Source organism: Poecilia mexicana, unplaced genomic scaffold (assembly GCF_051168715.1).
Source record: "Poecilia mexicana isolate PSO_F unplaced genomic scaffold, ASM5116871v1 scaffold_16, whole genome shotgun sequence".
NCBI lineage: Eukaryota > Metazoa > Chordata > Actinopteri > Cyprinodontiformes > Poeciliidae > Poecilia > Poecilia mexicana.
In genome coordinates, this window is record NW_028263385.1 from 9,188,013 (window position 1) to 9,208,984 (window position 20,972).

A 20,972-nucleotide genomic window follows, 5' to 3' on the forward strand; every position below is an offset into this window, starting at 1 on the left:
GGTTGATTTAAAGCAGTCTGCAGACCTCAACAGACATTTTGTACTAACAATGTAAACAAAAAGTAAAAACCTTCCATAACTGATCAAATTTATGTTTGGAAACAACTGTGGCTGCGGTTTTCTGTCTCTTTACTCTCTGGTTATGTCCCGAACTGCGTCGTCCTATTTGCAGTTGTTTAAAACTCCATGAGCAAAGAACCCAAGCCACATATGTTCTTCATCATTAACATTTGTATAATTTTTTTCAGAATACTTCAATATATATTTTTCTATGTTAAATGTGTAAAATGTATTTATATCGTTCCTTTCTTTTGTAAGAGATTGCTAAAATAAACAACTCACATTGAGAGCAATCCATTGTAAAGTATTTAATGAATTAAATTCAGAGGGTTACATTTTTTAAATAGTCTTTAGCAATGTGTCGTCAGGCCTTATGGTAGTCTTTCAAAGAATCAATTGAAGAAAACTTTCATAAATTCTATAAAATGTTGTTCCTTGGAAGAATTTTTTATTTAAATTGACAAAGGCTTGCTTTACATAAGCTCACTTTAATAAGACAAGTCAGCAAAACTCACTTAGGTAATCAGTCTCTTTAATTTAGAACCACAGAGAAAAAAAAACACATCAAAAACCAGAAAAAAACTGTAATATCATTTAACAAGATCACCTTTAACCAGTCAAACTGTCATCTAAATGAGCTGGCCTGTAACATACATGTAAGACCTGTGAATTTTATCCTAAACTTAAAAAAGTCACAATCCACAGAACTAATACATTCATTCAAGCACTGAATCTTTTTTTTTTTTTTCGTTTGTTACAAACTACAGACAGGACAAATTCACTTGCTTTTATCATATTTAAGTGAGCAAAGTTCACACAAATTACATATCTGGATATTATAGATTCAATAGACATTCACCATAGAAGTATATCAAAGACTTAAGTAGCAAAAACTATTTTCTCTATTCCCATCATATTAAAAAGCCAGTCTTCCCAGTTAAATAAACTGGAATTAATTTGCCTATTTTGCAAATCCAAAATGTTTAAGATCAACCAAAACAAACTGTGAAGAAATATTTGAAACCATTACTCCCATGTTAAATGTCCAGTACCCAAAGAAAGACTGGTGTAACTTTGGTTGGATGTTATGCCTTGATACTGTGCTATTTAAGCTTTAACCCTGCAAAGTTTGGTCCCATTGTCAGATCAGGGTCACATGATGGTCATCTCTGGTTATTTGCAAAGAAGATGTTTTTTTTTTTTTTTATCATGATGAAAGTACTGGCAGTGTAATATTTCCTCCTAAATCATGTACCGTATTTTCCGCACTATAAGGCGCACCTAAAAACCTTCAATTTCCTCAAAAGCCGACAGTGCGCCTTGTAATCCGGAGCGCCTTATATATGGACCAATACTGAGCCACAACAGGTCTAGCAACTACGGTAAGCAACCGCCGACTTCATTTTCACCCGTAGAAGAAGAAGCGCGTGGTGCATGCTGGGATAGTTGTCAGAACGCTGGTTTGTTAATAAAGTTTGACTGACCCATCTACCTACCGACCTGATAATCAGGTCGTTGAGAACATGCGCACAGTATGTTCTTCATGAACATGCTGTGCGCGATAGGAGAGGGGTGACCATCGTCCGCCCACGCCTCGGCCCAGTCGCGGAAGGCTCTCCTCGCCGACCGGAGTCAGACTGTTTTGTTGACATTCTTTATGTCAACAAAATGGCTTTAGACATTCTTCCGGGGTGCTTCGACTAGGGTTACCAAGGGACCAGCCCCTATACATTTTCCGCCGGGGGGGACAGAGACTGCGGCGGCAGAGTGTCGGTTGGTCTGTGTTACCCAGAAAGCAGTTGGGCACAATATCTCAACACCAACACTGTGAATGAAACAGTGACTGGGGCAGCCTACTATATAAAGTACTCGGGGACCACTTTATTATTACACATCCACATTTGTAGAGTACGGAACAAAGGGACGGGCGCAACCCTAACTGTAGCGTCTGTTCTACGCGCCTTATAATGCGGTGCGCCTTATATATGAAAGAAAGTTTTAAAATAGGCGATTCATTGAAGGTGCGCCTTATAGTGCGGAAAATACGGTACTTCTACATTTACAAAGACTTATTTGATTAAATTGTGCAAGCAATAAAAAAAGCAATGAAGATTTCATTGGCCTGAATGAGAAATGAAATGTTGCAAAATGCATGGAAGAACTCAAAAAATAGAAATTTAAATGTAATGTTTATAAGAAACCTTCTTAAACAGTACTGCTAATAGTCACATAGTGCAACCTAAAATAGGAGATATTAAATGTATAGTGAAAGGAGGGTATCCTGCTGTCTTAAAATATTTTAATCAGCATCAATTAATCCATTCTAGCTGATGCATATATGGATTCCACACGATTGATTATTCGTCTTCTACTCATTTCTCTATCGTTCAAGTCTGTCCATTGATTTCTTCCATTTTGTGGTCCTGATCTGTCTCATTATTAACAGCCCATCTCGCACTAATTGTACAAGCATTGCCAGTTGGTTTGCGGATGATGAATCGTGTCCTTCCAGGAGGAATGGCTCCCCGACCTTGCTCTTGGTTTTCTACCCACGTAGCTTCATTGCCTCTCTCGTCATGCTACAAAAGTTAGGAAGCAAAGAAGATGTTACGAAGAGATATGAGTGGTGAAAATAGCGAAGAAACTGGAGGAATTAACTTTAGAAACAGAGGAATCCTTACCATAAAGTATGTTTTGCTTTTGTCACTGAACTTTGAGTTCCAGTCTTCATTTTTTGTGTTTACTGCCATGTTCACTTGGTCGCTGTGCGAGCTGTTTCCCTGATGGCTGCCTTTGTTCCAGTTTCTTCTTTGGATTTGGATTTTCTGGAGTTAACAAAAAAAAGATGAATTCTGGGCTAATGCTGAGGAACACCCACCCACTAGCCAGTTCATTAGGTACACCTTGTTAATCCCAGTTGAGCCTTTACAATTATAATCTTAATAATGTGACTGGTGTAGACTCTTGAGTTTTTCCACTTGTTTTTTGGTATTGACATCTTTAAATCTGGTTACCATGGAGGCTGTGGGAGCAAAATAAACTGATTTTTGTATATAAACGAAACCATCTTAAGATAATTTGAGGCTTGTGGCGTGGATTATCCTGCTGGTTTCAGAAGATTGTTAGACTCCAGCCATAACAAGATTGATTTGCATTTGAATGATTCCCGAAATGTACCAAGACAATGTCCTCCCATACTATTATACCTTCACCACCATGCTTCGTGAATAACATACTTTCATGTTATTTACTATAAATTTCGATCATACACCAATTGTCGCACCTTTGAGAAAGCAATGTGAATTCTGTTACTGTCCATTTTTTGTGAGCCTATGAAAATTGGAGTTCTATTTCCTGCTGTTAGCTGCCAGGAGTTGCAATGGTTGAGTTCTTCTTCTGCTATTGCGTTTTGCAGCATACCTTGGTTGGTACAAGTGGCTAGTGGAACTTTTATTGCCTTCTTCTCTAGAATCAGTTGAACTCTTGAAATCAGCAATACATTTTTATCCATGCAACTGGATATTGTCTCTTTCCTATACCATTTCCTGTAACCTAAAGAGATTGCTATGCATGAAAATTCCTGCAGATCAGCAGGGCTTAAACCAGTCAATCTGACATCAAAAACCACAACCTGTTGTTGAGTTGTTCTTTGAGTTACAAAGACATGAAATGGTTGTTATTGAGGGAATAATTGAAGCCATGGTTGTTATTGAGGGAATAATTGAAGCCATGCTGCTAAATAAACTCACAAATTCTTCTTGCGCTCGTGCTCCTTCCATTGTTCCGGGTGGTTCCCTCTGTCCAAGCCATGCCTTGCTAAAGATTTCATCTTTAGACTCTAAATTCCCATGCATTAATTCTTCATCATTCTGACAATTGGAGGATGAGGAAGAGGAGGATGAGCTGGAGCGAGACCGTTTCCTGATGCTTTTTCTGCAGAAAGAAGTAAAACATCCACAAATTCATGAATTGTCATCTACATGACCCAAATTAAGGAACAACTCTAAAATACGAGGTAGCTGCACATACTTTGACATCTTGTGGTATTTTGAGCAATTTTCCTCTGATTTCTCTTGACCAAAATCTTGGGAATTTCCTGTAACTCTGTCATGCATGGAATATTTTTTACGACGCTCTATGTCCAAACGAAGATCCATCGGGTCACCCTTCAGTTTTTCCCCACCGTCCTGGGCAAATCAAAACAGAGAACAGAACGTCGTGGACAGACTTTGGATTAGCAAGATAATTGTTGTCTTTCTGTTGTCAGTCAATGGGTTGTGCACTAAATGGTGAGGAAAAGGGGGAGGCAGGAATACATCATTCACACACGGATGACCTGAATAAGACCAAGCCACTTCAGAATGAAACTACCAACAAGTGCTGAGTCCAATCAGTAGGAGTACTTATTTTAACAGCTTTTGACTTAGCATTTTCAATATATTGTTGAAATGAGCTGGAAAAAGGGTCAAGATTTGTCTCAGATACACAGTCCATTACCTTTTCAAATCAACTTGTTTCTAGTCAAAGTTTTTTATGCTTTTATGAATCCTGAGCCATCAAACAGCACCAGTATATCCTCCACACTTCACTCGCCTTTCATGTTTCACTGTGCTTCTTGATGTTGATTGCCACATTCAAAGGGCTTTCAGAGCAAACTGTCTGGTAAATTTCCTGTTTTAAACAAACTTCACTTTATTTAAATTCTAAATAATACAATGAACTGACAATGCTTGTATGGAATGTGGGATTTAAACTTCAATGACTGGTTCCGCAGTGTTTCATAAGTCATTTTGCGGAATTAAGCATGAATCCAAATAAATACAACTCTGTTCAATATAGTAGTGATTAAGTTTGGCCCAATTTATTCACAATAAGTCGGACTCTGTTTGTGGTTCTGTTTAATCCAATACAAATAATTCCAAGAAAACACTGTACACTTTATGCCAATTCAACCTATTTGATCCAGTTAAATAAAGACCACACAATACTCTAGATGTTTACGTAAGCTTTAGGAAATCATACAGTGTAAATGCACAACTCATACAAAACCTGTTCAATTTGTTTTTTCCAACTATAATAGTTCATGTTTACCCTAGCAATGTTTGCATTTCCCATTTGCAAGCTGACTCGATGTGTCAGAGCACATGGAAAAGGAAACTGTGATCAATCATGTGTGGAACCAAGTGCAGTTACATTAAGTGCTTACAGTACTTTGCAAAAGTTACAACTACAAACTACAGTGTATTTTATTGTGACCAAACACAAATGAACACAAAATGGAAGTGGAAAGAAAAATGGCACATGCTTTAAAACCTGCTTTCACAAATAGTAAGCTGAAAAGTGTAGCGTACATCTGTATTCAGGACCCTTTATCCTTATATTCCTAAGGTATGAGGGTGGCAGCATCATGCTGTTGAAGTGCCTTTTCTACAGCAGGAGCAAGGAAGCTGGTATTGTTGGAGAGATTTATGTAGCTATATGCAGGGGAATCTTTAAGGAAAACCAGTTAATCTGCAAAGTCTTGAGTAGATCATCACCTACAATAACGCTAAAACAAAGCCAGAGCCAGGATGATATGGTTAATCCAAAAACATATTAGTTTTATAAGAGAGGTCTAGACCTTAATCTAATTTAAAATCCATTGCAGGATCAATTGATGTTTAGACAGAAAATCTAAAGTCTCTGGGTGTGCAAAGTTGTTAAAGATATATCCCAAAAACCATCAGCTGTAATTGCATCTAAATGCTACATGCTTAGCAGGACAGATAAATGCATGAAACATTTTCACATTTGTACTTGTAAAAAGAAAAACAAATCCTATATAATTTTCATTCCACTTCACAACTATGCACTACTTTGTTTTGGTCATTCACATAAAAAACAAATAAAATGCATTGAAGGTTTGAAGTTACAATGTGAAAAATTGTGGAGAAGGTGAAAGGATATGAGTACTTTTGCAATACACTGTAATGCTGGTTATTTTAGTTTCTCTTTTGTTATTGTTAATATTTTTTTCATTATTTTTTAGAGCATACTTACAAAGACATTTCTTAAGAGTCCCTTGGACAGGCTTTGGCACTTCCATTCCTGACCATATTGCTTTATTAGCCTCAGTCAAGCTTGTGCCCACAATACAAACAAATCACCATGTGAGGTGATACAACAAACAAAAAGGCCAAAGTGCCTTTTTTTCTTTATTTTTTTTAGACTTTGACCATCTTCCCTCATGGAAAGCCAGGGGCTTTAGGAGGGTGCAGTCTAAAGGCATCTGGCTTGCTCGCTTGTCTGCTGCAGTTTTTCCAACAAATGTCATACAGCAAAGTGTTCAGTCACCTTGTAAGTCCCATCCTCTGAGCTTTTCATCGCCTCGAAAAGCTGAGGGTGTTTCTTAAAAGCACTTGGTGAAACATCAATCCGCCTGTGGGAAAGAATCACAGTTGAGGCCAAAAAAACAAGATTGCATGTGGTCGACACTTGAATAGCCACCAAATAAACAGCGAGTTATGCTGGACCAAGAAAGCAACATAAAGTGAAATAAAGAGAAAAAGAACCGTCAGAAAACAAAACTGACCTCCACCAAATATGAGAACAAAAAAAGAAAAAAAATCCATGAAAGTCTGTTGATTATCAGATAGGAAAGGTGAAAGAAATACCTGACAGCTGTTAAAAGAGGACGTGAAGCCACAGCACACTGAAGGTGAGAGGGTCACTCAATAGGCGACTCTACCTGTGTATCTCTGGGCTTTTTCTTGGCTTCATCATTTCCTTCTCTGCTGCTTGCCTTTGGTACAAGGTGAATCGCTCGTTTAGAGTCATGCCAGAAGACGGAAAGTGCTGGGCTGAGAGGGTAAAGGTTCAAACAGAAGAGGCTATGGATATTTATTTCAATTCACTTCTCATACAGTGCCAGTTCATTCTTGTCAATGATTTCTTGATTGACAAGAAATCAAGAAAGTTGATTTCTTGTCAATCAACTTTCTTGATTTCTTGATTGACAAGAAACCTCAATCAAAATCAACCCAATTCATTCCAGTATAATCCAATCACATAGACTCCAATTACATGCCTTTCAACCCAATCCATTATGGCTGTATGGGTTTATAAAGTTCTGATGGGTAATGCAGCTTGTACTGTGTGTCCAGAGAAGTTTCCTAAGTAGATTTCTCAACAAAGACCATTGCTGTTGTTTTATGTTCCTTTTAAGTGTGCTACATTATTCTGATCTCATTGCTGCTTCATCATGTTCTGAACTTCAATGACTCAAGTAAAATTCTGAAAAAAACAGAGCCCATCTATTTTTATTACTTCAAAATTCATACCAGTTGGAGAAACTGTGATAAAACATAGAGCAGACATGTGACTCACCCTTGATGTGGTGAACAATGGTGACAATGTGCTGAGCAAACAGCTCAGATGGGCTTCTCTGTGACTGAGTAGCCTGAACGTGTTGAAAGATGGAGCGAAACTCCTGATGCTTTTTCGATGACTGCACCAAGTCCTGAGACAACTGCCTCTCTTCAGCTAAAATATCTGAAGAGCTGAAATGACAACAGCGCAGTCAATCAGTTATAATAATGTTAGGCCTACACAATTTATTTGCATGAGATAGTTACAACAATTAGAACAACCACAACCCTTTTACCGAACTGGCTTACCTGCAGTTCACGTCTCTGACTGAAACCATTTAAATTTCAAACCATGGCAAAGAGACCAGTTGTTCAGAGAGCATAAACATTCATCAGTCAAACACATAATACTTGAACCTGTTTATGGACACTCACCTTATAGTGTCATCTCTTAGAAAATCCATTCTTACATTGCACTTTGGTTCCTGTTTTCTTAACATAAGAGGCTTGTCTTCTCCTCTGACCATAAACAACTCTCTGTCAGAATTTTGCCTCAGTGGTGTTTCAGGACACTGAAAAGAGGGAGATTTGGCTGTCTTCCTTATGTTAAAGCTAATTTCTGAAGACAGGTCCTTGAAATTTCCTGGTGACTCCCTTTTACCAAGTGCAGCAGAGGCTTCTGATTTATCCAGTTTTCCACTGAGATACATCTCCCTTACCATGGCATCGACCTCTGTTTGCCCAAACTGTGCACAAGCTGGATTTTGCCACTTTTCGAAGAGTTTTTGGGCTGAATGAGAGGCCTTGCTCTTTGGCTTTGAAGCCTCATCTCCATTTTGCCACTCTTTCTGGAGTGACTTTAAAGGTGGCCTGATTATCATCTCATCATCCTCGTCTTCCAACTCAGCAGACAAAAATGGGGAGGCCTTCAAAAAGTTTCTCAGTGACATTTCCCTGTCAGTGTCCTCCTTGCGTTGTTTTGGGAAAGTGTCAGAGGTAACTACTGAAGCTTTCCCATTCGATTTTCCTTTTTCATTATCTGCATCACTGGCTTCTTTGATTTTGCCATTTTCACAAGCAGATTTAGCTTTTTTGGTGTGCTCCTCCAAAAACCTACGGAATAGAAGAGATAAAAAGTTGCATGAAAGAAAAACTCAATTAAATTAGTAGAAAAGTATGTATTTGATCTATGGAACAAAACCAGGTTAAATGAAACATGTGAATGCTTAAACCTCATCAAACATTGATGCAATCTATTGCAAGTTTGAAGACGGAACAAAATAAATTTGTGACATTACGCAGAAAACTTAAAGATAAGCCTTACTTCTTAAAAGCAATGGAGAGGGCCGTTTTATCTCCATCCAGGTATTCCTCAGTGCTGAAGAAGTCAAAGCTGGAAAGCATGGGATTGAGACCTTCATTAGAGGCCTTTCTGACTGAGGAGGAACCTGATGCCACCTCCATCATGGGAGAGCCATTCCTGGTGTCACTTGTGATTTTGATGGGACTTGGCTGATTAACAGTTTGGTTGCTTTGCCCAACATTAGCTTCAGTGTTGACAAGGGGACTGCTTTTCTTTGGACTACTGCAGTCTGACGGGCTGTGCCAGGTCCTCTCAGCTTTCCCACAGCCTGCACCTTCTCTAGCATCTCCTGCCAATAACCCAACATGCTCCAGTGGCTCGTCATCTCCCCCTCCTCCTTTTTGGACTTCCTTGGAAGCCATATGCTTCTCCTTGACATCTTTGGTGTTTTGATTATTCAGCAGCGAGGCCGCCTTGCGTTTCGGAGAGGAGGAGTGTGACGAGGAAGAAGAATGCTGCGAGTGTCTGGACAAGGGAGAGGACGATCTGTCAGATTGTTGAGTGTGACCCTGAGGGGGACTTCCTGAGCGTTTTTGCACATTGTGTGATCGCCCTCTTGAGTGATTTAACTGCTGTTGCTGCTGCTGTTGATACTGCTGCTGTTTTTGAGGGTACTGCTTGAAATTTTTCCAGTTCGGACGAAAGTTATTGTTGTTGTAGCCACCACCCCCACGGTGGTAGCGTCCACGGTTAAAGTGGCCCCTTCCTCGACCCCTAAAATTGTAGGGCCTCCGAAAGCCACGGTGATACCCTCTGAACTCTCTGCTGTTCTGGTACGACCTTGGATATTTCTTCTCCCGGTTGTAAAATGGAGAATGAGATCTTGACCGAGACCTAGAGCTATGAAGAAGCATAGAGAAAAGACAGCATGTGGTAATTTTAAAAAAGCTATAAATAGAAACTCATAATAACGATTTTGAACTCTTTGACTAAACAGATTGGACAGATGGGTATGCTGGGAGTATTTTCCCAGATAGATTTGGGTCCAATCATAACAGTAGTTAAGAAAAACAGCTGCTCTGTTGATCGGAATGAACCAGCACTCTTTAAAAAACAAGAATTTCTGTCATGCTGTTCCTAAGTTTTATTGTCATGTAAATTGCCATATGAATTGACAAGCTCAATTGGCAAAAGTTATGTGTATCATAAATTAGCATAGCATTGCCCATGCCCTACATATTGCTATGCGCTCCTGATCAGATGGATGAAAAAGAAAAAGAAAAAAAACTCCTGTACTTTTCCACAACCTACACAAAATACACATTTTGAAAATTCTTCTGTCCCAAAATTAACAGTCATGGTGCTGAAACGAATAGGGTGCAACAAATCAATCTTATTAAGGAAATGCCATTGCTAAGCCAAAACTGGTAAGCAACACTCCAAAAATGCTAAATATTATCAAGTATTTATCTTGGTACACATGAAATATGAAAAAAACTGTCAGCAAGATAGCAGCTTATTTTGGGTCAATAATTATTGAATAGCAATAAAAAGTACTGGTTCCATTGGCATTTTTTTTCTTATAACATTGAACTTATTATTTTCTGTATTTTTGAACTTGTTTTGAAGATGGCATCTTTTGCAGTGCTGCAAAAAATAGGCATATTCTCCTATTTAGCAGAAGAGAATATGCAGGCTGCAGGCTTTGAAGGCCTGACTAATTAACAACCCATCTAATCTAAGGTCTATCTATAGAGCTTTTCTAGTCATGACTGACCGCTCAAAGTGCTCTACAAGGACCACTCACAAACATCCACACATTTATACACTGATATATGGATTGGTAATCAACTTGTGGTTAAGAGCCTTGCCCAGGGGCTCAGATTGCAAAACCCTTACTCTTCTTATTGAGCGACAGTCACCTGTAATGTAACTGAATGATCTTATGTAATGGGCATCACATTTTTGAGTGTGCAAAGAGTCAGCTAAGATCTGTAAATTCAGATTATTCACAGAGCACCAGTTCCTAACAGTTATTATCATAAAAAGGAGATCTGCTGTAAAACTGGTTAGTGGGGTTTTATCTTTCTGAATTCCTCTCTACCATGACCTGGGTGTGATGCAGACAGACGTGTTGCAGCTCTGACATGTTGGGGTGTTTTTCAGAAATCGTTTTTATTTTACCATAAACATTCCATTCTTAAGGTAGGTAAAGTTTACGTTTGCCTGAAGAGTGGAAAAATAGATATTTTTTTATTTATAGTTCTTACAGAAATCCAAATTAACAGAATTATGCAGGGCTTTATTTTTATAAATTGGACACTGCTGACCAACACATCTGTACTCTTAAGGACAACAGCTTTGACATAAAATGAGTAAAACCAGTCAAATAACAGCTTTAACAGGCTCAAGATGTTTATCGTTGGCATGAAAACATAAACACCTTTCCTAAAACCTTAAACTGCAGGATGTGCTTAAAATTTGTTGTGTCTACGTGCTGTGTGTCAGCTAAAAGTGACAAAACATATGTTGGTACGTAACATCTGTGTTTTCATGTTGAGAGAGGGTCCAATAAGAGAGAGAGCCAGAATTCCTCTGCCAAACCTGGCATGTCCACAAGGGGGCTCTGCTGCATTTCCAAATGTGCAGCACACAAACCTGAGGCTTTAACACAGTCTTGGAGTTATGTTTCTATACCTTTCTTGATATCCTAAAGCAATCATTTCATGCAAAAATATGCTTTCTTGAGATGAAACAACTTTTTTACTCTATATCCACAACTTTCTAGTTATATCTTTTAGACTACGAAAGTTGCACATTTTAGACAGCAGTTTTCTTGAGCGACTCAGAGATTTAATCAGCAGAATTTTTTTGTAACCTTTTTATGCTGCTAGAGTTGGAAGTGACAGCCAAGTATTCAATGCTAAAAGAGTTATAAGTAAAACCTTACTGAAATTCATCTAAGTCCAAATAAACGTACATGCAAGGTACAGTAGAGCACAATGCCAAAATGGGTAGGGAAAGCAGATCCACAGAACATGCAAATACATTCTGAATCCATACAATCTGTAAAAGCATATAACTCACCCTGCATGTTTTGTCATTGCAATAGAGAGCGAAAGAGAGACGGCAGCACTCTGAGCAGTACTGCACACTTTACAAGCTACAGATACTCTGGACAGCTGTGGTGGAGCACAAGCAGAGTCACATGGACCGTATAAAGGCAGAAAAAAAAAAGAAAGGAAAAAAACTACTTGAATCCTTGTTTGACTCTATGTGTGCCACTCACAGACTCCTCAAGTTTTAAAATGTTATTAAGAAAGAACGTTTTCTGGATCTTGATGCTTCAAGTTAGTGACCCCCTTACTTGGTCGCTGACTGAAGTGATGGTGTTTAGTATATAAAATTATCAGAGGTAAGAGTTCATAGTTGAGAGCCTTTTGCCAACTTTGACAGCTTGTGAAAATATTTCCACCACACATTTTCTTTTCCACACAAAACCTTCTAGTTTAGATGTTTTTTGAATCTGTGGGGGGGTTTTTTTAGGTTGACTTGTGGAATATATGCAGTAAAACAATGCAAGAAAAATGTCTCTGCATTTTAATGGACATACACAGTTTATACATATGCAAAGATATTCCGAAAGAATGTTTGTTTACATATGTATTAGACTTAACTCTGTAAATATATAAATTCATCCATCCATTTTCAGTTCCTGTTTGTTAAAGCTTATTTGCACATGTGTTACGGTGGTTTGAGGTAGAATAAAGCATGAGATTCCTTCCATGTCTCTTCTTTAGGCTAATTTTAATACAAGCTGCGGCGCTTCCAGGAAATTAGCAACCCTGCCTTTTTATTGCAGTGCCACAGTCATTCTGCCAGAAACAGCAAATGCATCAGTGAAGGTTCACAGCTTCTTCCAGGCACACACAGCTCACCCTCATGACTGGGCTTTACTGCTTTCTCTGCTCGGGGAGCACAGACAAACACTGGCTTTTAAATTTAAAGCTTTGACAAATATTGAGATTATTCCATCAGTTTAAGTAACTTTCAGATGATTTTCAAAGTCATGCCAGTGCAGCTGGGCCTGACTAAGGTCTTCTATCAGCAGCTAGACTCCATCTTAAACATTAATTTCCTCTTGCTCTGTTCATATTGGAGTCGTGCTCTGAAAATACTCTAAGAAAAGTCGGGTCTTGCATGAAAAAAATCCAATAAACGGATAACAAGAAAAGCTACTAATTCAAATAATTTTGCCATCATTACATAAAATGCAACAGAATATAAAACTTTAAGCACATAAAAGGTAAAGAAGGCATCAGGAAATTTAGTGCACACTTCTTGTGATTCTTTTTCTTAAAATTACACTTAAATCAGTGCATTCTTCGTTCATGTATTTAAATGTAACGGTTGTTCTTCACCAGGTCTTAATATGTTAAAGTCAATAGCGTGTCAGCACATTCAACAATCACGAAAAAAAAAAAAAAAAAGCATATGACCTTCACCACAAACACAAGAGTGACCTTTCATACCTGTACCGGTGCTTCCTGGACCGGGAACGACTTCTGGACTGTGATGACGAACGGGACCTGGATCGGGACCTCGAACGGCTACGAGATCTCGACATGGATCTTGTCGACCTGGACATCGCTGTGCTCAAGCTGTCACACAGAAGGATGGTTGGGAAATCAGGGCACTCATTAAATAAAATATCTGTAAAGTTAATTAAAAAGGCCTCTTCACATCTGAAGTTGCAGCAAAAAGAAAATAAAGCCTTTCTGAAGATTAAGTTCCTTAAACAAAGCTTCCAATCATCCAGGTTGCATGTAAAAAGCATGATCTGAAGTCCATGTTGAGCAGCTGTGATAAAGGAAGAAGGCAGTATGCAGAGCAGATCAAACAGAGGCGGTTTTATTTAGTTGCTGATCATTTGCATAGAGGGCCGTCTCCTGTCAGTCATCTGACTCCTTACATTATTAGTCTACAAAACTTGGACAACATGCTGCATGGATTTTGCATCATTTACATTCATTTAATGTTTATATATGTGAATTAGATCTCTCTAGCCTGCCCACTTGTATTGACACTGTAAATTTCCCATTTCTAAAATACTGCTTCAAAAGTATAAAATAATAGAAATATACCTTTGTGTCCCACAGTGGGAAGATTCTGGTGTAACAGCTGCAAAGTGACACCACATCAAGACATGTAGGTTCACACCAAAAAAAAAAAAAGCATTACAATATATAAAGAAAATTGAGAAAAATGCACTGTACAAATTTACAACATAAAATACAGTGCAATTATGAGAAATAACATACACAGATCCAAGGAACAATAAACTGAGTAGGATCATCTTTTTAAGTACATAATGTGTATTTGTGCATTAAAAACACCAGACTGCTTACAATATATTAAAATAAAAACAGAGTATTCAACAGAGATGTGCAAATACCAGCAGAAATGCTATTAAAAATAAGTACATTTGTGCAAATAACCAGTTTAGTTCTTCAGCAGTGAATCAGTGAAAGGTAAATGTTTACAGATGTGGTAAGCCGATTTGCACAGATTTATGAAAGGAAGTAATGAAAATTCCTGTACATTTTAAATGTCAGAGTGACAGTTTACAGAACGAGGATGAAAAGGGCTAATCTGGTGTTTATCAGATTAGGTTAAAGCTTTACTGTTAAACTCAGGTCTGACAAGGCCACAGGTAAATGTTTAACAGTCCCTTCACCACACCAGTGGAGAAGAATGATTTGGAAATGCCAAGTGGTTTCCTGTACGTTAATAATCTGTTATTTAGATACCAGAGAGCAGTTTTCCTGAACTCGCATGCTCTAAGCAAACAGGTCTGTACAAACTTTTAACTGCAACGTTTTATCTTGTAGCTTCCCTTTATGACCCCAAAACCGTACTTTAGTACAGTACGGCTTTCTATTTCTTGCCAATGTCCATGGGGCATTTTATGTTAGGAACAATTGAGAGTACATGCAAGCCAGGGATCAAATAATTGATCTCTTCTTATTAGAGCCATCTTCAGGGATTTTGGAGGGAGGATATTGCAGAATACACGTGACAGGGAATTTATGCGCATCACACACAATTGCATGGTGGTCCTGCTGTGCATTCTTGTTACTACTTAGGTAAAGAACTGAAATTGTTCTGTTGTCTCCTGCCTCCAGCTCATGCTCAGTGAACTTTCCACTCCTGTTGTACGTTGAGGTTTGTTGTTTTTGGCTCTAGAAGAGCAATTTCCTGCAGAAGAGCCTCAACAGACCATTTCTTTAGCCAACTGCAGAATTCAAGACAAGCGGTCAGATGTGGCCCTTTGCATTATGAATGGCGATTTTCCTAATTTATGCATTTCTATCTGACAAAGAGGTACATCAGCATTTGATCTTTTATGTACTCCTGTGCATATAATTGTTTTAGGAGGGTCATCATCATTTAGTCTGTTTTATGCAATTTCACCCTTTGCTTTCACCCCTTTTTATACCATTTATATGCCAAAAAGTGCTCTCATAAACAAATAGACATGAACAATCTGCCCTGTCCTAGATTATGAAACACTTTAGAGTCTAAGGGAAACGTCACATTTATTTATCTGTACATCTTTAATTCTGTCAGACTGAGCCTTGCCATGCGTTTGGAAAATGTAATGAAATAATTCAACAATATCTTATTTTGTGCCATTCAGAACCAAGTATTTCTTCACACTACAGAATCACATGCAAATCAAACAAATTTCAACATTAGATAAACATGAATAAATAGGGAATCCAATTTTCAAATGATTAATTGATCAATAGAAAAAAAAAAGGATACCAGACCTTATACGGAAAAAGCATTTTACCCCTAAACCTAGTAACTGGTTGTGGCACCTTTAGATATGTCATCTGTTATTAAACATTACTAAAACTAGCTATTGTTTATCAATCTAGAAAAATGTTGCTGCACTCTTCTTTGAAGAATGTCTCTAATTCAGCCAGAGTGAAGAATGTCAGAGCTTGAATGACCTGTTTAACAAATGTATGTCCATCCTTTCACCAGGCAAGTCCAGGCATTTAGAAATGGACTTGCTGGTGCGTTTTGGATCATATGTCTAGCAGCATATGGTCACAAACAGATGAGGAAATTATTCTTCATGTTTGATTCAGAGGAAGAGAATTCATGCAAATTCATCGAGGTTATGAAGCAAATGAACCGGTGAGAATCACAATACCACCACCAGATTTGACCTTTATAAACTTTTTCTGAAATTTACATTACCCCCGATGCAAAGTGGGACACAACTTCTAAAAGTTTTCAGTTTGTCTTTTAACAAACCAATTTATTTTTCAAAATTATTTGAAGAGTGATAAAGATGTGTTTTGGTAAATGTGAAAGGGGCAATTGTGCATTTTTTGCTTGCGGTGATTCTTGTCTAAGAGTTGCCAATGGATGATATTTTTAATGGGATCTTAATCTGAATTTAAAATATTTTTGGTGTGAAACATTTTAAATGCTACAAAATATTAAAGCACAAGAAAACTGTACGACTGTGGGTTTGTTTTCACTGCACTATGCATAGATACATTGTGCAACATCACTACAATCCCCTCTTGTAAAAACAACATACACTAATTAAGTCCAGTATAAATCTTACTAGTTCATTGCAAATAATTTATGTTCTACCTGAGAAACTGAGTTATATCTTCAGGAAATTTGTCTCTCTTATATTATATACAAGATCATTTAGGCTACAGGATCTGCATATCCAAGTACTGAAGAAGCAGCAAGCTAACAGGCATGTTCGGATGCACATAATGTGGTGTGATAGAGATGGAAGCCGGTTGATGGAGGTGCTAACCAGGTGAGGCAAGGAGAAGGATTATGAAACTGCTGCAATTTTGTTAATTGAAAAAAAGCTTATTAAAATATTCCTTGTCCAAACTCATCAACATTTTAGACTCTGTGAAGCATCACTTTTAAACTGCAGTAAATTATCCAGTGTGTTGGCTGGCTGAAGTATTTTTATAGGGATGTAAAGATAAAATCCCAGGTTTTACCTCTGGGTACTGATCAAGTCCCTTTAGGAAGGATAGAACCAGAGTCCAAGCAATAATAATAATAATAAAAAAATAAAATAAAATAATAATAATAATAATAATAATAATAAACACAATTTCAAGTTGCTGCTGCTATTTAACTGAAGTCAAGGCCAATTTCATGTTAGACAGATTACAAACTGCAATACAAGTCATGATCATAATTATTGTTCTTACAAATTTGGGTTTCCCCTGATAACTTGGATATATTTTCACTTTATTTTCCAAAGTTCACAATTAAAAAGAGACTGTATTGACTGCTGAAACTCATGAGCTAAATCTGATTCTTAAACTGATCTGCGTACTAACAGTCAGCATAGAACAGAATTTCTTTCAGGTACCATAAGCAAACTAATCCACTTGTACAACTTTTATAAACTAACATAACCATTTTCTCACTGTCAACTCTATCTAATTGTGTGGAAGCTTGATCAACTTCTTCATGCAAATTGAAGCATTAGCAACAGGTTTCAAGACTGTCGGTCGGTGTTTCAGTCCGACTGCTCCATTGATAACAGGCAGCAGCAGCCTTGGTGCACCTCCCTGTGTGGTCGGGAGCCTGGTTACTGAGATTTTAGGCTGTGGAGAGCTTGGGTCTTTCATCACTCAACACTTTATTTTCAGACACCAATAAGCACACTGACATAGAATTACTTAAGTTATTTGTATTATATGCCGGGAAGCATTCACTGAGTATCATTTTTTTAATTTAAGGACATATTTTTTCCCATATCCAAACCCAGATCGTGTCATAATGCTGTCCCTTTCCCAGTATGATTTGTTTCTCTGAAGAAAAAAAAACAAGTGGAATTTGACTATCAAGTCCTTAATCCAGGTGGATTTTTTTCTTTCTAAATATATCATTAATACTGTAGAAAAACATAGAAGGAAGATACAGCCACATGCAAATGCAAAACAGGAACAAATAACTTCACAGGAACAAGGTGTGAAACTAGAAAAGCGGGTCTAAAACACAGAGTGGCTAGTTAAGCAATGAGCAATCAGGGATGTCATATCTGAAGCAAAGTCAAACAGAGCTGTTTTCTGCAAGATACACTAACACATATTCACACAGTTAATTAGGACTCCCCTCAGAGAAGACAAGAACAGCTGTGTAATCCCCATCAGCTGTTGATTTCGTGTAAGGGCAAAAACAGCTCTGATCAACAATGACACTGCAACCTGATAGGCCTCTCAGAGCGTTTGAGGAGAAACGCTCCTCTCAATCAGCCGGCCTATCATTAAGACCAGGATGCCAAAGTGGCAGCTGGAATCACATTTGCTATCTATATGTGCTCCTGAGACACCCTGCCCGCTATTTCAGAAAAGCCACAGCAACTGTCACTGGCACAATGTTTAGCTGTTGAAATGTAGCAGACTCTCTTTGTATTCCCTGAAGACACTTCAGTACATGCTGGAGCTGTTAATAAATAACAAAGCCACTGGCAGCATTGCATGTGGCACAATATCATTCCCTTGGCTGGAAATTAATGATATTCTGAGAACAGCTGACATCCTCTTTTCTTCAGGGAGTTACAGTAGCTTCAAGATAGACAACTGGGAGATCAACAGGAGTGTCACTCAAAGAAAAAAAGGAAAAAAAGAAGTCAGAATCTTTCTTTTCCTCAGCAACATTCAGATTGCAGTGAGACAAGCGGATCTTTTACAATCTATTTTCACTTTTATGACAATAATCAAGAGTTAACTGCTGCTACATTGTTTTTTTAAAGCCCTTGTGAGTGTAACAGAGGCATTCTTACACTGACATACCCCTAAGCTGTCTGTCAGCACCACATTTGCAGACCTCTTCTGCACAGAAGGTGGAGCTCATCGGCTGAAGGTCCAATCTATTTTGGTCTGCGAGGAACAGTCTGTCAAATTTATGACTTCTATATGTTTCTAAGGCACACTCAGTTGTTTGCTTTCATGTGGCCTGGTGTCTTTGCTTAATGCCAGATACACATCATAGTTGTTTGTGGTTGTTTAGGAGAGGGATAATTGGAGCATTTAACCAAATTCTTTCACCATATAGTAGATAACCTGTTCTGTTAAGAAAGGCCTGCAACTATAAATTAAAAAAAAGAAAAGGGGATGTAATTATGTTCTCTAAAATAGCTGTTTGCATCAGTCATTTCCTACAAGATACTAATATAAAGTTCTCTCTGAGGTCTTTGGTTAATTTATTTATTTTTTTAATCAAAGACAACGCATAAAAGAGGAGAAAAAGCATGCATGTATTTTTTCAAAAATGGCAAGAGATTAAGCCTTTTACTGACTGATACCAATTTGTAGTTTTATATTTAAGGATGGTACCAAAATTCCAACATCTTGCTAAAATCCAATATGCAGATCAAGAAAAAAATTCCAACCTCCAATGAATTCACTGGTACATTGTTAAAGAATAGCACAAATATGGTGAATACCATAGTAGTAATACTCCTACCAGTTTCCCTTTCAAGCTGAAATATTCCATATGTGCTTCCAAAGTGCATACTTGGGGGAAAAAAAAAAAACTTAAATGAGTTGTGCCTTTTCAATGAGCCAGGCACACCCTTCCATAGTGCCTCTGTGTGTACTTTTTGTGCAGATGATGTTTGCCAAAGAGGATCAACCTCAAGACCATATCCTGCTGCCTAAGGATGAGTAAAGCTTTCAAATGTTTTCCTCCAGTAGCAGATTCAGCCTGGACACGGGGAAACCCAAGATGAGCATTTTATGCACTTTTTGGCTGGCTTGGTTAAGGATTGAAACTGTTCACTGAAGGGGGAGGAAAAACTTATTGAAGCCTGTAATCACAACATTCTTCACTGGGCTAACCACCAAGAACAGCAGCCGTGTAACTAGTTAAAATAAACAGCCCATTTTCTTGAAGCTCTCAACTGCATCCTCAAGTGATCAAGCTGTGGAAACTGCTGAATGAATCGTATTAAGGGGCATGCCAAAACCTATAAATGGTTAAAAAATGCCTCAAAAATTCTTCTTTGGTGTCCAGGGAGGCTAATTATTGCCACAACACCTTGTCATAACGTGTACTTAAATGAACACACTCTGCTATGGTAGATTCAACATTTTGTTGTTTCAGTTGTTCCAAAAATCTAACATCCCAAAATAAACTGACAAAAATTCAACAAGTGACTCCCCTTGCACGAATAATAAAAATATAACGCGATATCCATTTTTTAAAGTAAAGCCTATTATTTAATAATACATAATATTTTCACTTTCGTTAAGGAATGAAAAGAAAATACCACGTACCGGTCGGCGTTTTATCGGTCTGCACTCGCCGCCTCACATTCAGTCCTCGTGGTGGAAATGGGAGAATGGTGGAAATGTGTGAAAAGCCAGTTTCTTTCTGTCTCTGGGCGAGTTTGTGCTCCTGAAACCAACTTCTCAGTGTGTCTGACTCGGCTGAGGTCTGCGGTGCTCAAAGAAAAAAGGGGGTGTGACAGTGACAGCTCCTTGCTGCTCGTAGGTTCGTGTTTCCTTCCGCCTTACCCGAGCTCTCCCTACGTCTGACCGCCTTTCACTGGCGTGGCGCAGACAGCACAGCGTGCGCGAGCGTAAGCCACGACCTCGCAATAGATCAGTCCTTTTAAATAAGACAACAAAAGTAACTCAGAAAACCACTGAAAGAGCGTAGGCAATTCAATATGAAAAGAGAGACTGAATAAATGGGCTTATTACACACTTGAAATGCCTCAAGCTTTTACTTAGGTTCATTTTTATCATTCTGTATGACAGCTGTTGAAGACCCAAAACTCAGGTTCCCAGATGAATATTAAATAAGACTGATATGAAAAATGATTCTGGATACAAAGAAGTCATGCTATGACTATCACAATAGAGAAAGCTGGTGACTTTACAGTGTCCATAAGTCACCGAGACACTTCACATGCTAAGGCTGTTAAATAAGCAGGCTGTGCATAATGTTGTATCCCCATACATTTGTTTGAAAATTGAGTGAGTGAGTGAGTGAGTGAGTGAGTGAGTCAGTCAGTCACTGCATTGAGTCAGCGCTTCAATAAAACCATAAAATACTTTTAAATAAATATACAATGACTGTTCCATCCATTCGTTTTATATACCTATATGGAGAAAGGCGGTCAAGAGGTCATTGGGCAAGTGGTGGAGTACACCCTGAACTGATCAGATTGTATGTTTTCATTAAAAATA

General features: G+C 38.2%; 1 protein-coding gene and 1 long non-coding RNA gene across 5 annotated transcripts in view; one reads left to right on the top strand and one right to left on the bottom strand.

Annotated features, from left to right (window-relative positions):
* LOC148154975 (uncharacterized) overlaps positions 1–20,972 on the top strand; it is a 75,921-nt gene that overhangs the window by 5,378 nt on the left and 49,571 nt on the right. The gene's annotated exons all lie outside the window — the stretch shown is intronic.
* thrap3a (thyroid hormone receptor associated protein 3a) lies at positions 354–20,293 on the bottom strand. Of its 4 annotated transcripts, XM_014996281.2 has the most exons (11): positions 20,055–20,293; positions 13,242–13,370; positions 8,731–9,609; positions 7,842–8,519; positions 7,426–7,598; positions 6,788–6,899; positions 6,394–6,478; positions 4,090–4,247; positions 3,810–3,993; positions 2,742–2,885; positions 354–2,639 (listed from the first exon to the last, which is right to left on the bottom strand). In XM_014996281.2, the coding sequence occupies exons 2-11, from the start codon at positions 13,355–13,357 to the stop codon at positions 2,448–2,450; spliced, it is 2,721 nt and encodes a 906-aa protein (XP_014851767.2). In that variant the 5' UTR covers positions 13,358–13,370; positions 20,055–20,293; the 3' UTR covers positions 354–2,447. The 4 variants fall into 4 exon arrangements, 3 of the variants coding, with proteins under 3 accessions (XP_014851767.2, XP_014851768.2, XP_087870363.1); XM_014996282.2 differs by lacking the exon at positions 20,055–20,293 and having other exon boundaries at positions 11,797–16,283; XM_088014237.1 differs by lacking the exon at positions 20,055–20,293 and having other exon boundaries at positions 13,242–16,282.